The sequence below is a fragment of the Aquarana catesbeiana genome, linkage group LG02, assembly GCF_042186555.1.
Source record: "Aquarana catesbeiana isolate 2022-GZ linkage group LG02, ASM4218655v1, whole genome shotgun sequence".
NCBI lineage: Eukaryota > Metazoa > Chordata > Amphibia > Anura > Ranidae > Aquarana > Aquarana catesbeiana.
Window position 1 is genome coordinate 773,377,303 of NC_133325.1, and position 16,875 is coordinate 773,394,177.

General features: G+C 45.2%; 1 protein-coding gene across 4 annotated transcripts in view; it reads left to right on the forward strand.

The window, feature by feature from the left end:
• The window catches only part of LOC141129356 (apovitellenin-1-like), an 81,564-nt gene that overhangs the window by 3,355 nt on the left and 61,334 nt on the right, over nt 1-16,875 (forward strand). For 2 of the 4 annotated variants that reach the window (XM_073617333.1, XM_073617336.1), the window contains exon 2: nt 1,456-1,517. In XM_073617333.1, the coding sequence (XP_073473434.1) occupies nt 1,466-1,517 (52 nt within the window). In that variant the 5' untranslated portion in view covers nt 1,456-1,465. Of the gene's footprint in view, nt 1-1,455; nt 1,613-16,875 lie in introns of those variants that run through there. The other 2 variants (XM_073617337.1, XM_073617338.1) reach the window with 2 other exon arrangements.

The window sequence follows — 16,875 nt, forward strand, 5'->3', positions numbered from 1 at the left end:
AAGCAATTGCGGGTGCCCGGCGGTCATTGCGCCCTCCGCGCACTCGCATCAGCTCCGGAGACATGCTGCAGGCGTGCCAAAAGGCGAAGTGACGTAAGGTAACGTCGATTTGCCCAGCCAAGCCAACCTGCCACAGTAAAACTGCGGCGGCTGGTCCGGAAGTGGTTAAAGTCTATTACATGCTAAATGCAACCTAAAAAAGTCCCTGACCCTTTCCAAAAATTGCACCAGGTCAAAATGCACAGATTTGAACTAAATCCACAGGAAGCCATGTTCTATGGACTGTAGTGCGTTTCTGCAAAATAGAAAATGCACTAAAAAATGCATTGGTGTAAACCTAGGGTAAATCTCTTTGATGTCACCAAACTCCAGACCCTGATCTGGGATTACTAAACCCAGAGAAAACTGAGCACCCATTTCTCTCCACTCTGAAATAACACTTGGGAGTGGACACGTGTCTTGTTAAACTCCCTTCCGTGAAAAAGTTTTATCCCTATTGTGGGGTCACCAGTACGGTATTTGTAAATTGAAATCATATCCCCTCTCAAGCGTCTCTTCTCCAGAGAGAATAAGTTCAGTGCTCCCAACCTTTCCTCATAACTAATATCCTCCAGACCCTTTATTAGCTTTGTTGCCCTTCTTTGTACTCGCTCCATTTCCAGTACATCCTTCCTGAGGACTGGTGCCCAGAACTGGACAGCATACTCCAGGTGAGGCCGGACCAGAGTCTTGTAGAGCGGGAGAATTATTGTTTTATCTCTGGAGTTGATCCCCTTTTTAATGCATGCCAATATTCTGTTTGCTTTGTTAACAGCAGCTTGGCTGAACCTATCATCTACTAGGACCCCCAGGTCCTTTTCCATCCTAGATTCCCCCAGAGGTTCTCCCCCCAGTGTATAGATTGCATTCATATTTTTTGCTACCCAAATGCATTATTTTACAATTTTTCTACATTGAACCTCATTTGCCATGTAGTCGCCCACCCCATTAATTTGTTCAGTTCTTTTTGCAAGATTTCCACATCCTGCGGAGAAGTTATTGCCCTGCTTAGCTTAGTATCGTCTGCAAATACAGAGATAGAACTGTTTATCCCCATCCTCCAGATCGTTTATGAATAAATTAAATAGGATTGGTCCCAGCACAGAACCCTGGGGGACCCCACTACCAGTGTGTTCAGCCTATAATACAGACAAAATCGGACCATAGACCCAAACTTTTCTAGTCTTGGTTTTCCTGGTTAAATGCTATGGGCCAAATAAGAGCAGTGTGAATGGGCCCATAGCATACAATACTGCTGAGTTCAGATTTGTATACATAACACCGCATGCTGTATACCCATGTCATGTGTATGAGCCCCAATGTGTGTTCACATTCTGTCAACGAGCTGGAATGCTGTCAGGGTGCATTCTAGATTTATTTTGCACAATTTCAATTTTCTCTTCTGTTCTGTTTCAGGTTTTCAGACATGCGGGTGACAGTTATCGCCACAACCTTCCTCCTTCTTCTGCTCTTAAATGGTAGTATCCCGGATGTACCTGCGTGCTGTGCGATAAAAAGCAAAGAAATCGTTGCACATTAATGAAATGTTGGCATATTGAGTACATTAATTCAAGTAAAAATGTATAATAATATACATTGTTTAATATATACTGTAAATATGTTATTGTAAATATTATGTAGCCCTCTTTTGGGGGGGGGGTGACCCTCCCAAAAACAGCATTGCACTACACCTGTAGGTAAATAAGAGAACCAGAACCTTTGCTAAGTGGAAGAGTGGGTTAGATAATAAAGATGGCAGTGCTTCCCTCCAGGACAACGCTGTATCTTGGCCTAGGCCCACAAGGTTTACTGTATATATATAATTTATATAACAATTGTATAGCATATATATATATATATATATATATATATATATATATATATATTCTTGATTATTTTTTAGTTCAATTAAACTAAAAAGCAATCTATCTCTATCTCTCTATCTCTCTCTATCTCTATCTATCTCTCTCTATCTCTCTCTATCTCTATCTATTAATCCCTAAGTATTCAGACCCTTTGCTCAGTATTTAGTAGAAGCCCCCTTTTGATCTAATACAGCCATGAGTCTTTTTTGGGAAACATGTAACAAGTTTTTCACACCTGGATTTGGGGATCCTCTGCCATTCCTCCTTGCAGATCCTCTCCAGTTCTGTCAGGTTGGATGGATGGTTTAAGTCAGGGCTCTGGCTGGGCCATTCAAGAACAGTCACGGAGTTGTTGTGAAGTCACTCCTTCATTATTTTAGCTGTGTGCTTAGGGTCATTGGAAGGTAAACCTTCGGCCCAGTCTGAGGTCCTGAGCACTCTGGAGAAGGTTTTCGTCCAGGATATCCCTGTACTTGGCCGCATTTATCTTTCATTCGATTGCAACCAGTCGTCCTGTCCCTGCAGCTGAAAAACACCCCCACAGCATGATGCTGACACCACCATGCTTCACTGTTGGTACTGTATTGGACAGGTGATGAGCAGTGCCTGGTTTTCTCCACACATGCCGCTTAGAATTAAGGCCAAAAAGTTCTATCTTGGTCTCATCAGACCAGAGAATCTTATTTCTCACCATCTTGGAGTCCTTCAGGTATTTTTTAGCAAACTCCATGCAGGCTTTTATGTGTCTTGCACTGAGGAGAGGCTTCCGTCGGGCCACTCTGCCATAAAGCCCCGACTGGTGAAGGGCTGCAGTGATGGTTGACTTTCTACAACTTTCTCCCATCATCCCATCTTTTCTCCCACATGGATTACTGGAACCATGTCCTGTGGTCTGATGAGACCAAGATAAATGTATTTATTTCAGATGGTGTCAAGCGTGTGGGGCGACAACCAGGTGAGGCATACAAAGACAAGTGTGTCTTGCCTACAGTCAAGCATGGTGGTGGGAGTGTCATGGTCTAGGGCTGCATGAGTGCTGCCGCCACTGGGGAGCTACAGTTCATTGAGGGAACCATGAATGCCAACATGTACTGTGACATACTGAAGCAGAGCATGATCCCCTTCCTTTCAACATGATAACGACCCCAAACATACCTCCAAGACGACCACTGCCTTGCTAAAGAAGCTGAGGGTAAAGGTGATGGACTGGCCAAGCATGTATCCAGACCTAAACCCTATTGAGCATCAGTGGGGCATCCTCAAATGGAAGGTGGAGGAGCGCAAGGTCTCTAATTTCCACCAGCTCTGTGATGTCATCATGGAGGAGTGGAAAAGGACTCTATTGGCAACCCGTGAAGCTCTGGTGAACTCCATGCCCAAGAGGGTTAAGGCAGTGCTGGAAATTAATGATGGCCACACAAAATATCGACTCTTTGGGCCCAATTTGGACATTTTCACTTAGGGGTGTACTCACGTTTGTTGCCAGCGGTTTAGACATTAATGGCTGTGTGTTGAGTTATTTTGAGGGGACAGCAAATTTACACTGTCATACAAGCTCACTACTTTACATTGTAGCAAAGTGTCATTTCTTGTCACATGAACTGGTATAAAAAAATATTTACAAAAATGTGAGGGGTGTACTCACTTCTCTGAGATACTGTACAGTACATAGGAATCCTGATAGAATTGTGCACATATACCCAGGTATATATGGTTATTATTAGAGAACTCCAGATGAATGTTGCAGAAAAGTTCAGTTGTAGGGGTCCCTAGGGATGATGTGGTGTCTGTCTTGGTGTCAGAGAACTGAAGACAAGATCAGTGGTCTCGGGGGTATCCTCCAACTGTTGTCTGATCAGCCTGGAATAGAACTTCTCACCGGCAGTAACCATGGCATGGCACTGGAAGTCAGCCTATTTACTCTGCACTTTAGTCCCTTCCCCTAATAGTTTATAATAGTCTCTTCTGGTCCAGGATTTAGCAGCATGGACAGGACATGTGCCTGAGACTTCTCTCTCTCCCCTTCCTCCTTCTCCGGTTTTAGAGCCAGCAACCAGGGGCAGGAAATGCATATATAATATATTTAGAGGCGTTTACAAATTCAGACAGTAGAGCGCAGCAGATTCCTACAATTAATTTACAAAATGACAGCCAATCCTGAATCTAAGGCACCCTTTTCCAGAGTGGTCACTATGAGCTTGACCCTAAAGGAAAATCCAGCAAACATCAAGCTTGCCTTGGGTGACGTTATATGGAGTGACAGTGATTTATGAATAAAATATCTGATTAAAAATCAGACATGCGGGTGTTCGCCATTAGGGAAGGACAGGGATGGGGTTGAGAAGAAGGTAATTGCCTTCTGGGCCAATACAAATAATATACATTGGTCTGGTGCCCCTAAGTGGAGATATATTAGACATTGAACAGATTGAGACCTGCAGGTGGGCATTATATAGATACTTATTCCCCCATTCAGACCTGTGATCCCAGCGCCTGGAGGAGATGTCATGTGACTAATGAGAAAAGTCACAAAGGAAGCCAATACTGATAGACTTCCCTCTGCTGGGTGCTGGGATCTCAGGTCTGAACAGGGAACAGTTTTCTTTTTAATAATGCTTAGTATCTGTCATTAACTAGTGGTCCCATTCTAAGGCTGGCCATACACTATTCAATTTTCCTGTTCAACTTTCCTTTAGATTTACCAAAACCATATAATAGGAGGTCAAACCTAAACACTTTCAATTTGGATGCAATCAGGCAGGCCCTTGTACTACATAGTTGAAGGTAAATCTAAAGAAAATTGAACAGGAAAATTGTATGGTGTATGGCCAGCTTAAGACTTCATGTGCACAGCCACGAGAGGGCGCATAGTGCACATGGAGTGTAAATAGCGACTGTAAAGGAGCCATAGGTGCAGCATACAGCCTCCCAGTGAAATTTGGGATGAGTGTAAGGTTCGGTTGGTTGAACATGTATCAGTTCAGAGGGATCATAAGGTAAACCAGATTTCCAGAAAGCCAATATAGACTTATGCTCATGACCATTGTGTCACTCGCACTTCCAGGAAAAGGGGCAGCTTTAGACATACTGTGACAGTGATGTAGCAGGTGGAATATCAGTAAATTACTTTGCTGGACACAGGACTCGTTTAAGGGAGTTTTTTATTCCACTTTGGCCAAAGTGGACACCTGACCCGACTATCGTCTGGATGCCAAGTGTACCCAATTACAGCTTAAACAGTGCATATATGTTTTCAGTATATATTGCGTCACAGGCGAATATTTCCGTTATACAAACATTTAACCTTTTAACAGCCAACCTACTTTTCTTGATGCGAAGCAATTTAGCAAAGCTAATCCCTTGTATTCTTGCAAAGTTTGCAGGTATGCTTTTGCGGTTTCCTTATCTATCTTGTTAATCAGCCGATGTCTATATTGGGAGGGGGGGAGTTTTTGAGTGAGTTGTGTGTCTAACCACAGCCTGTCACAAGTAGTCTCAACATGAAATGCTAAGAAAAATGATTCCTAGCTGAAGTTCTAAATCAGTCTTACTACGCACATAACTATGGCCACATAAACTGACCCTCGTTGCCACTTCATTCCCCCTTTGATCATAATCATAGCGATTAATATGAACGAGATTAGGCATCACTAAATAACATACAGTTTTTCCTTTCTTCTTTATGGTGGCCTCACTAGCAGGCAAAAAACATTCTTCTACCGAGACTATTCCCCATTGTCAGCTCTAGTCGGGTCTCTCATTAACTTATATAACACTGGGATAGTGACCCTTGGCCCATGGTAACAATAGGAATACAAAAAGAGTAAAACTATCAGTACTCAATACACTATAGGGAGAATCAGAAAATAATTAAAACTTGTCTCTGCAGTATTTGAGTTGGTGATTAGGGTACGGTTTACCAGCTTACCGGTGGAGCTAAAGCTCCGAACAGTTAGCCAAGTTTTTTAGGGCGTATAAGTGGAGTCATAACAGGTTATCTGATTCTCAACAGTGCACATTGAATAGGTAGTCCCATTATGTATGCAGGTACCAGTTACTGTGCCCTTGCATTGATAATGGGAATACCACAGTAATATCTTGGTAGTTATGGATCCTACTCTGGTGGACTTTATACAAGGGTCACATGAGTTGCTCTCCCCCCTTTTTTTAGCCCGGTTAGTATCATTGCTATGGCTATCAACAATCTCATTATAAAATTTTTAGCAAGCATTACACCGATGAATATCCTCAAGTTTTAGCTTATGCGTAGACCAACCAGCGTCCGGGCTGTGGTTGGAGCAGAGCTTAGTAGATGTCCTTTATCTTCCCCCATGCGTTGAGCCAGCAGCATCCAGGGGTGTGCTGGCCGCAGGGCTGCAGTCTGCTTATTTTCTGACATGTGTAGATTCAGCAGCTCCCAGCGATGTGCTGAAAACAGGGCTGGAGTTCTTCCTTCTGATTTCTCTGGTCAATCTCAGTCTCAAAGGATCTTGGGGATCTACTGTACTGTGCCAGGAGTCTGTGAGGTCTACAGCTCGTTTCACCCTAGAGTGGTGTATCCAGGGTGTCACCTCGGCCACCTTAATGGCTGTTGGGGTAGATAGCAGAACAGTGTAAGGACCTCTCCATTTTGGCCATAGTGGGGTTAAGTTCCACTCTTTTATCCAAACTGTATCTCCTGGTTTAAAGGGATGTACTGGGTTTGACAAGCTTATGGGAAGTTTCTCCTGAACCCATTTCCCTATGTCTTGCATACTCTGCCCAAGACTCTGTATCAGTTCACGGCTAACAACCCCTCCTATCTGATGCAAGTCTCCTCTAATACCTCTAATGATGGGTGGGGGCCTCCCATATAGTACCTCAAAAGGGGACAGATTTGTGCTCCTTGTTGGGGTACTCCGAATTCTCAGTAAAGCAATGGGAAACATCAAGGTCCATTTCATTTTGGTTTCCTGACAGAGCTTGGTCAGATGTAACTTGAGCGTGCGGTTCATTCGTTCAAGTTTTCCAGAGCTTTGGGGCATATATGCGGTGTGTAGTTTTCAAGTAATCTTAAGTGCTGTTGCTAATTCCTGGAGGCACTTGTGAACAAAAGCAGGGCCATTGTCTGAGCCTATGGTGGTGGGGATTCCATATCTGGGGATAATCTCCTGAGTCAGGCATTTAATCACTTCTTTCGTAGTCTCAGTCCGTGTGGGCCATTCCTCTATCCAGTTTGAATAGGTACAAACGGCTACTAACAAATATTTGCATCCGCCTGCAGGGGGCATGACAGTGAAGTCAACCATCAATTCTTCCATTGGTGAGGCTCCTACGGCTTGTACTCCAGGGGGTGGTATAGGTCCCTGTCTTGGGTTATTGCAGGTGCACTCTACCCATCTGCTGGATGCAGCTTGTGCCAATGTGGGTAGCCGGGGAATATAAAAATGTCTCTCTAGGGCCTTCTCAATGGCTGTTTTTCCCATGTGTGTCCCTTTGTGAAATTCAGTTACTAGCTCAGTTGCTACAGCAGCTGGGATAACAATTCTCCTGTCCAGCAGTTGATACCACTGGTCTTCCCGATACTCCCCAGGTTCAGACTCTATCCATTCCTGTTCTGCCTTTGTGTAAATTGGATCCCATTCAGAAAGTGGGACAGGGAACAGGGGGGGCATTATCTGTTGTAGGGGTTGTTGAAGTGCTGCATCTCTGGCTGCTTGATCTACTTTCCTAATTCCTCTAGCCACTCGGGAGTCCCCCTTTTGATGGCCCCTGCAGTGTATCACTGTGACTTCAGAGGGGGGCCATACTGCCTCTAACAGTTCTAGTATTTCTGTCCCATATTTGATGCTCTTCCCTCCAGATGTAATAAGTCCCCTCTCCTTATACAGGGCCCCATGTGCATGAAGGGTCAGGAAGGCATATTTGGAGTCTACATAGACATTTCGTTTTAGTCCCGCAGCCAGTTGTAATGCTCTGGTCAGTGCAATCAGTTCTGCTTTCTGTGCTGAGGTCCCCTGCGATAAGGCTCCTGTCTCTATCACTGCCTCTAGTGTGACAACTGCATAGCCTGCATAGCGGACTCCATCTTTTACAAAACTGCTACCGTCAGTGAAGTACTCAACGTCTGGCTTCTCCAAGGGGCTGTCCTTCAAGTCTGGTCGGCTTGCATATACTTCATCCATTACCTGGAGACAGTCATGTGTTAGGGGCTCTTGTGAGGTGGGGAGAAGAGTGGCTGGGTTTCAGGTGTTAACAGTCTCTAAGTGGATTCGAGGATTTTCACACAGCATAGCTTGGTATTTAACTAGGGATGAGACTAACACCCCCCTGTTCGGTTCACACCAGAACATGCGAACAGGAAAAAAGTTAGTTCGAACACACGAACACCATTAAAGTCTATGGGACACGAACATGAATAATCAAAAGTGCTAATTTTAAAGGCTTATATGCAAGTTATTGTCATAAAAAGTGTTTGGGGACCCAGGTCCTGCCCCAGGGGACATGGATCAATGCAAAAAAAGTTTTAAAAACGGCCGTTTTTTCAGGAGCAGTGATTTTAATAATGCTTAAAGTCAAACAATAAAAGTGTAATATACCTTTAAATTTCATACCTGGGAGGTGTCTATAGTATACCTGTAAAGGGGCGCATGTTTCCCGTGTTTAGAACAGTCTGACAGCAAAATGACATTTCAAAGGAAAAAAAGTAATTTAAAACTACTCGCGGCTATTAATGAATTGCCGGTCCGACAATACACATAAAAGTTCATTGATAAAAACGGCATGGGAATTCCCCACAGGGGAACCCTGAACCAAAATTTAAAAAAAAATGACATGGGGGTCCCCCTAAATTCCATACCAGGCCCTTCAGGTCTGGTATAGATATTAAGGGGAACCCCGGACAAAATTTAAAAAAAAAAACGGCGTGGGGTCCCCCCATAAATCCATACCAGACCCTTATCCGAGCACGCAACCTGGCAGGCCGCAGGAAAAGAGGGGGGGCGAGAGAGCGCCCCCCCTGAACCGTAGCAGGCCACATGCCCTCAACATTGGGAGGGTGCTTTGGGGTAGCCCCCCAAAACACCTTGTCCCCATGTTGATGAGGACAAAGGCCTCATCCCCACAACCCTGGCCAGTGGTTGTGGGGGTCTGCGGGCGGGGGGCTTATCGGAATCTGGAAGCCCCCTTTACCAAGGGGACCCCCAGATTCCTGCCCCCCTGTGTGAAATGGTAAGGGGATACAAAAGTACCCCTACCATTTCACTAAAAAACTGTCAAAAATGTTAAAAATGACAAAAGACAGTTTTTGACAATTCCTTTTATTTAAATGCTTCTTCTTTCTTCTATCTTCCTTTATCTTCTTCTTCTTCTGGTTCTTCTGGCTCTTCTGGTTCTTCCTTCGGCGTTCTCGTCCAGCATCTCCTCCGCGGCGTCTTCTATCTTCTTCTCCTCGGGCCGCTCCGCACCCATGGCATGGGGGGAGGCTCCCGCTCTTCTCTTCATCTTCTTCTCTTCTTCATCTTCTTCGTTTCTTCATCTTCTTCTCCGGGCCGCTCCGCATCCATGCTGGCATGGAGGGAGGCTCCCGCTGTGTGACGCGTCTCCTCTTCTGGCGGTTCTTAAATAACAGGGGGCGGGGCCACCCGGTGACCCTGCCCCCCTCTGACGCACGGTGACTTGACGGGACTTCCCTGTAACGTCACGGGGAATGCCACAGGGAAGTCCCATCATGTTCCATGCGTCAGAGGGGAGGCGGGGAGGGCCCCCCCCACCCCCCGTTATTTAAGAACCGTCAGAAGAGGAGACGTGTCACACAGCGGGAGCCTCCCTCTATGCCAGTATGGATGCGGAGCAGCCCGGAGAAGAAGATGAAGAAGAGAAGAAGAGAAGAAAAGAAGAAGATGAAGAAGAAGATGAAGTAGAGAAGAAGATGAAGAGAAGAGCGGGAGCCTCCCCCCATGCCATGGGTGCAGAGCGGCCCGAGGAGAAGAAGATAGAAGATGCCGCGGAGGAGATGCTGGACGAGAACGCCGGAGGAAGAACCAGAAGAGCCAGAAGAACCAGAAGAAGAAGAAGAAGAAGATAAGGGAAGAAAGAAGAAAGAAGAAGCATTTAAATAAAGGAATTGTCAAAAACTGTCTCTTGTCATTTTTAAAATTTTTGACAGTTTTTTAGTGAAATGGTAGGGGTACTTTTGTACCCCCTTACCATTTCACACAGGGGGGGCGGGATCTGGGGGTCCCCTTGTTAAAGGGGGCTTCCAGATTCCGATAAGCCCCCCGCCCACAGACCCCCACAACCACCGGCCAGGGTTGTGGGGATGAGGCCCTTGTCCTCATCAACATGGGGACAAGGTGTTTTGGGGGGCTACCCCAGAGCACCCTCCCAATGTTGAGGGCATGTGGCCTGGTATGGTTCAGGAGGGGGGGCGCTCTTTCGTCCCCCCCTCTTTTCCTGCGGCCTGCCAGGTTGCGTGCTCGGATAAGGGTCTGGTATGGATTCTTGGGGGGACTCCACGCCGTTTTTTTTTTTTTAATTTTGGTTCGGGGTTCCCCTGTGTATTGTCGGACCGGCAATGCAATAGCCGCGAGTAGTTTTAAATGACTTTTTTCCTTTGAAATGTCATTTTGCTGTCAGACTGTTCTAAACATGGGAAACATGCGCCCCTTTACAGGCATACTATAGACACCCCCCAGCTACGAAATTTAAAGGGATATTACACTTTTATTGTTTGACTTTAAGCATTATTAAAATCACTGCTCCTGAAAAAACGGCCGTTTTTAAAACTTTTTTTTGCATTGATACTTGTCCCCAAGGCAGGACCCAGGTCCCCAAACACTTTTTATGATAATAACTTGCACATAAGCCTTTAAAATTAACAGTTTTGATTTCTCCCATAGACTTTTAAAGGGTGTTCCGCGGCATTCGAATTTGCCGCGAACACCCCAAATTGTTCGCTGTTCGGCGAACTTGCGAACAGCCAATGTTAAAGTCGAACATGAGTTCGACACGAACTCGAAGCTCATCCCTATATTTAACCATTCGGCTGTTTGTGAACCAGTGATTTCCCTTGTAAATCATTAATGCTTGTACAGGGGGTCCCCGACTTACGAACATCCGACTTACGAACGACCCCTACTTACGAACGGGGCCCGAGTGACGTCACCGCGGCCTTGTCCGGCCTAGTGAAGCCTCCAGGATCCCCGGTCTTTCCTACGAGCGCTGCCCCGCGGAGGTGCACCGCGGCCGGCCTGCCTGGACACAGCATCTATCCATCTCCCTGCTGTGCCATCAGGTGAGCAGCCTGTAACAGCCTGTGAGCAGTACTGTAATATGCTTAATATGCAGTGTACTGTACCTGTTCCTCCTGTCCCTGCCGCCATGTAAAGAGTGAGAGGGGAGAGCTGTGCTCCTCCCCTCTCAGCTCTGACAGAAAATCTAGCAGTGCTAGGAGGTGACAGGGTCAATAAAGGGAACCTGTCACCTCCAATTGCTATCACACAGGGAATTGTTTTCTCCTGTGTGATAGCAATAAAGTTAAGTGAAAAAAAATTTATAAAAAAATAAAAAAAATAAGAAATACAGTATTAATTAAATAAAAAAAAAAATAACAAAGTAATTAAAAAAAGTAAAGAATAATTAAAATAAAAAAAATTATACTGTCTGTATCCTCATTAGATGGATTTAATCTCACTTCCTGACTCTGAGACTGGATTTGTACTTAAAAAAGGTACTGTTCCGACTTACAAACAAATTCGACTTAAGAACAAACCTACAGTCCCTATCTCGTTCGTAACCCGGGGACCCCCTGTACTTGGTGTGGGACCTGGGCATAAGTTTCCTGATCCAATGACAACTTGTCAGCCTCGGCCACAAGGAGGGCTGTTGCTGCGATGGCCCGCAGGCAGGATGGCCAGCCCTGAGCTACAGTGTCCAGTTGTTTTGAAAGATATGCTACAGGGCGCTGCCACGATCCCAAGTATTGTGCAAGGATTCCTACTGCTATTCCTTGTTTTTCACTGACATACAAGTAGAAAACCTTCTGGTTGTTCGGCAGGCCCAGCGCGGGGGCCTGCATTAGGGAAACCTTAATGTCTCAGAATGCTCTGTTTTGTTGTTCTCCCCATTGAAAGGGTTTTTTTTCTCCCCCCTTTGTGGATTCATAGAGGGGTCTAGCTTTTGTGGCAGAGTCCGGTATCCAGATTCGGCAAAATCTTGCTGCCCCCAGGCATTCACATACTTGCTGTCTGGTAGTCGGGGTGGGGATCTGACAAACAGTCCATAGTGTAGGAATTTGTTTAAGTACTTTTGTATTCCTACTAGGGATTTTCGAGGGACTGAGTACTGTTTCAGGCTGACTGGAGTGGCTCCTGATTTTAATTCAATAAGGATTGGAAGAATGTGTCTGGCTAATCCTGGTGGGTTGTCTTCCGCCCATAGTCCATAGTATGTGGGCTTCAGAGGGATGGTGCAATCTGTCCGTCAGATTGGAAGTATATGTGTGCTCTGGGTTTAGCAAGAAAGTCTCTGCCCAGCAAAGGAATAGGGCAATCCGGCATGTACAGGAACTGATGTTGGACTTGATGCCCCCCCAAACTACGAAGTTTTTCTGTTAGGAAGGGTCTTTTGACTGCTTGGTTAATTCTGTGTCTCTCAACAGTATTAAAAGGGGTCGATAAAAGTTTCTGACAGTCCGACCAAGTAGGGTTATGGGTCTGAATTATTGACCGGAGCAAATCTGTCATGGCTTGGGGCTTCTCAGAGTAGGCAGGGTTATGAGTCTTCCAGTTCAGTAAATCTGTTGTGGTAAAAGGGGTGTAAACTAGAGTCCCCCACCGCCTGTTCCCTTAGGGGCATTTGCAGAGGTATGTTGAAAGACGGGGCAAGGGTCCGGCTATTTGCATTGGGGTTTCTCGGAGTGGAAGTGGACACTTGATTGGGGCGCCCATTGGCTATTACTGAGTTCCCTATTTCTGTCCTGCCTATACCCAAAGTGTTACAGTTAGGAGTATTAATAGGAGTATGTTTACTGAGATTAGGCATTGACAAACTTGCTGAATCTGATGCAGGTGGACAACAACTTGAGTCCTCTTGTCTACTGGACGGGGCATGTGGACATGGCTCTGACCTGTATCTTTCTGAAGCTCGTTCCTCTACATATGGGAAAGACTGATCTGTCTCTTTGGGTTGAGAATATATGTGTTTTGTTTGTTTTATCAGTGGTACTACTCTTGTTATAACCACAATTCTGCACTGTTCATCTTTTGTGGCTTCTATCCACTGCAGGTCTTTATCTCATATTTGTCCGAGGGATGCACAATCATCCGGACGGACGTTCCTCCTAGTTGACTGACTGAGGATTTGTCCGAGGGATGCGCAATCATCCGGACGGACATTCCTCCTGGGAGGGTGCGTCTTGGTCATGTTTCTGTGAGTCGGAAGTTGAATGAAAAATGTAAAAACCCCACTGAATCCACTGCACTAATAATTAAATTAATGAACCATGACTGATGCGTCTAATAGACGGGATACCTCCTATAATACCAATAGTTATGTGGAACTACAAAATATTAAGACAAAGAGATGTTTCAAGAATGGTAAATAATCGGAGGATCAACTACAGTCTATGGTACAAATATATAAGACTTTATTGATGAAAAAAGGAAGATTAAAAGCGTGAGGTTCATCAGAGGTGACACAGCTTGGCGCCTCAACACCAGTGAACCACACTCTCACAATATCAAAAAACAATGAACTGAAACACAAAAAAAAATACAATCAGTAAAACCACTGTGCTCAAATCACCTCCCCACACACTCCACAGACCATATCCCCCCCCCCCCCCCCACAGATGTGGGATACTCAATAGATGTTATGTGTTTGAAAAATATTCATTTAGGATAACTCATTGCTGTCTAGTATTGTGGTTTCAAAATAAATGCTTGATGAACATATCATACAGAGCTAGTATTCCCATATAGTCATAAGTTGGGCACTAATATCTTGTGCACGGATCCTGATAGAATTGTTTTACTCCCTGCATTGATCAATACAGATCATATATTTGAATGAAATGACAGCCCCACAATCAGTCCCAGTATTTCTGGGTGTGCTCCAACTTGCAGCTGAAAAGGAATTTAACCCTTTATCTTGTTATGTAGCTACATAATATCATGGAAGACAAGTCTTATAAAGATATAAGATTCCGGTCGTTTCCTTTTATCCTAGCACAAAGAGGCTGATTGTCTACTCAAAGTGTAGGCAAAGATGAATCACAAGCAATATAGCAAAGCTGTATATGGACAATGTCTCTCAAAAAGCAAATATCCTTCCTCCGCCTCAGTCAATTTTTTGATATGGCAGGCGGGGTGTAGCAGTAGAGATTCATTGAATGAAAAGCAGAGCAGTATCCAGCCTAATCTTTGAATATCACTATAAATTAGTATGGAAGTATGAAAGGTTCACCTTGCAAAGGTGCTTACCCCTCCTTGGGTCATGCAGTTTGTTGCAGCGATTTCACAGGAAAAAGGCTCTGTATGGTCGCTCTGTGCGATTTCCCTTTCACAGCTGTTGTTAGAACGTTTGTGTGTAGATAGGATTTGTGTTTTCCTCGCGTCCGCAAGATGAATGGAGCATTCACTATTCAGTTGTAGGGGGATTGGCTGTGATTGGCTGTATAGCTGACAAAAGCCATTCCTTATAGTAATCAGTCTTTATGCGGCTAGGTGCAGGGGCAAAACGTCACCATATCCCACGATGAAAAAAACCAGGAGGAATCACCTCATGGGTCAGTGAGGGGGACTGGAAGAGAGAGCAGGGGTGAGCCGGCGTCAGCCGCGTCAACGCTTGCGTTTCGTGCAGTTCCCCTGCACTTCATCTGGACGCCACACAAGAGTTGCTGTAGACTATTTATAGGAGCTTGTGCCTAATCAAATTTAACCTGCCTATTTATTAGGATTCAAGGAAAACTTTCAGACTCAGTTCATTATTCAGGCCTGCCGGCTGAAGCGTGTTGAGCCTGAATATCCAGGATTTTTCCTTGCAGAGCAGTATCGTATCAAAATCCCCTCTACGGTCACTCAGCTTAAGAGGATAGAATCCTTTAACCTTTAACCTGAAGGGTCTGAATTATTGACCGGAGCAAATCTGTCATGGCTTGGGGCTTCTCAGAGTAGGCAGGGTTATGAGTCTTCCAGTTCAGTAAATCTGTTGTGGTAAAAGGGGTGTAAACTAGAGTCCCCCACCGCCTGTTCCCTTAGGGGCATTTGCAGAGGTATGTTGAAAGACGGGGCAAGGGTCCTGCTATTTGCATCGGGATTTCTCGGAGTGGAAGTGGACACTTGATTGGGGGGCCCATTGGCTACTACTGAGTTCCCTATTTCTGTCCTGCCAATACCCAGAGTGTTACGGTTAGGAGTATAAATAGGAGTATGTTTACTGAGATTAGGCGTTGACAAACTTGCTGAATCTGATGCAGGTAGACAACAACTTGAGTCCTCTTGTCTACTGGGCGAGGCATTTGGACATGGCTCTGACCTGTATCTGTCTGAGGCTCGTTCCTCTACATATGGGGAAGGCTGATCTGTCTCTTCGGGTTGAGAATATATGTGTTTTGTTTGATTTGTCAGTGGTACTACTCTTGTCATAACCACAATTCTGCACTGTTCCTCTTTTGTGGCTTCTATCCATTGCAGGTCTTTATCTCCCATTTGTCCGAGGGATGCACAATCATCCAGATGGACGTTCCTCCTAGTTGACTGACTGACTGAGAATTTGTCCGAGGGATGCACAATCATCCGGACAGACATTCCTCCTGACTGACTGACTGAGGATTTGTCTGAGGCATGCACGATCATCCGGACGGACATTCCTCCTGGGAGGGTGCGTCTTGGTCATGTTTCTGTGAGTCTGACCTAATATTCTCAAATAATCGGTCAATGGTCTCTAAGTCAAAGGTTCCCTGTGGGGGCCACCACGTTCCATAGCGGGGCCAATCTTTCTCACACAATGCTACCAATTTCTCAGGACTAAGTTTTAAATTGCAGTTCTTAGAAAATCCCTTCCTGAAGTTATAGTTCATGGACTGTAGGGGGGATTCAACACTATGTTTCCCACCCATACTTGTAACCTAGAGACACCAAGACAGACACAGAAGATAGGGTAAACAATGAGAATTCAGTAAGGGGTCTGAATCCTCGACACAGGTAGGGATAATAGACAGCACTTCCCGGACGCAGTCTGCTGGCCGGGAACCACACTTAAAAGAGGTCCACTTTCATTTTACCACAAAGTGATGTCTCATGCACACATAAATCATACCAGACACTCCCACCCAAAAATGACTGACTGAGGATTCGCCTGAAAGATGCACAATCATCTGGACGGACGTTCCTCTCAGAAGGTGATCAGGCTTCCCTTCTCTCGATCCGTCGAGAGGCTGGCTGGCTGTCTGACTGTTATCCAAAATCAAAAGTAAAAAGACTCTCACCTGTTCCTGTTGGAGCTCCAACTATCTATTTCTCAGGTTCCCAGGTCCTTTTGGCGCTACAAAGGTCATCCACAGCAGGCCACCAAATATGACACAGCGCAGTCTCCTAGATAACAGTTCTAGAAGGCGCCTTTTGAGACTACAATATAACCCAAAGGGCTGCCCCTCGGACCACTCCTTGTAGGTCCGATGGAAAAACAGTGCCACCTGCCTCAACAGGTCACACCGATATTCCGCCCCATGGCCAAATGCACCAAATGATGTAGCAGGTGGAATATCAGCAAATTACTTTGCTGGACACAGGACTTGTTTAACAGAGTTTTTTATTCCACTTTGGCCAAAGTGGACACCTGACCCGACTATCGTCTGGATGCCAAGTGTACCCAATTACAGCTTAAGCTTAAATGTTTTCAGTATATATTGCGTCACAGGCGAATATTTCCGTTATACAAACATTTAACCTTTTAACAGCCAACCTACTTTTCTTGATGCGAAGCAATTTAG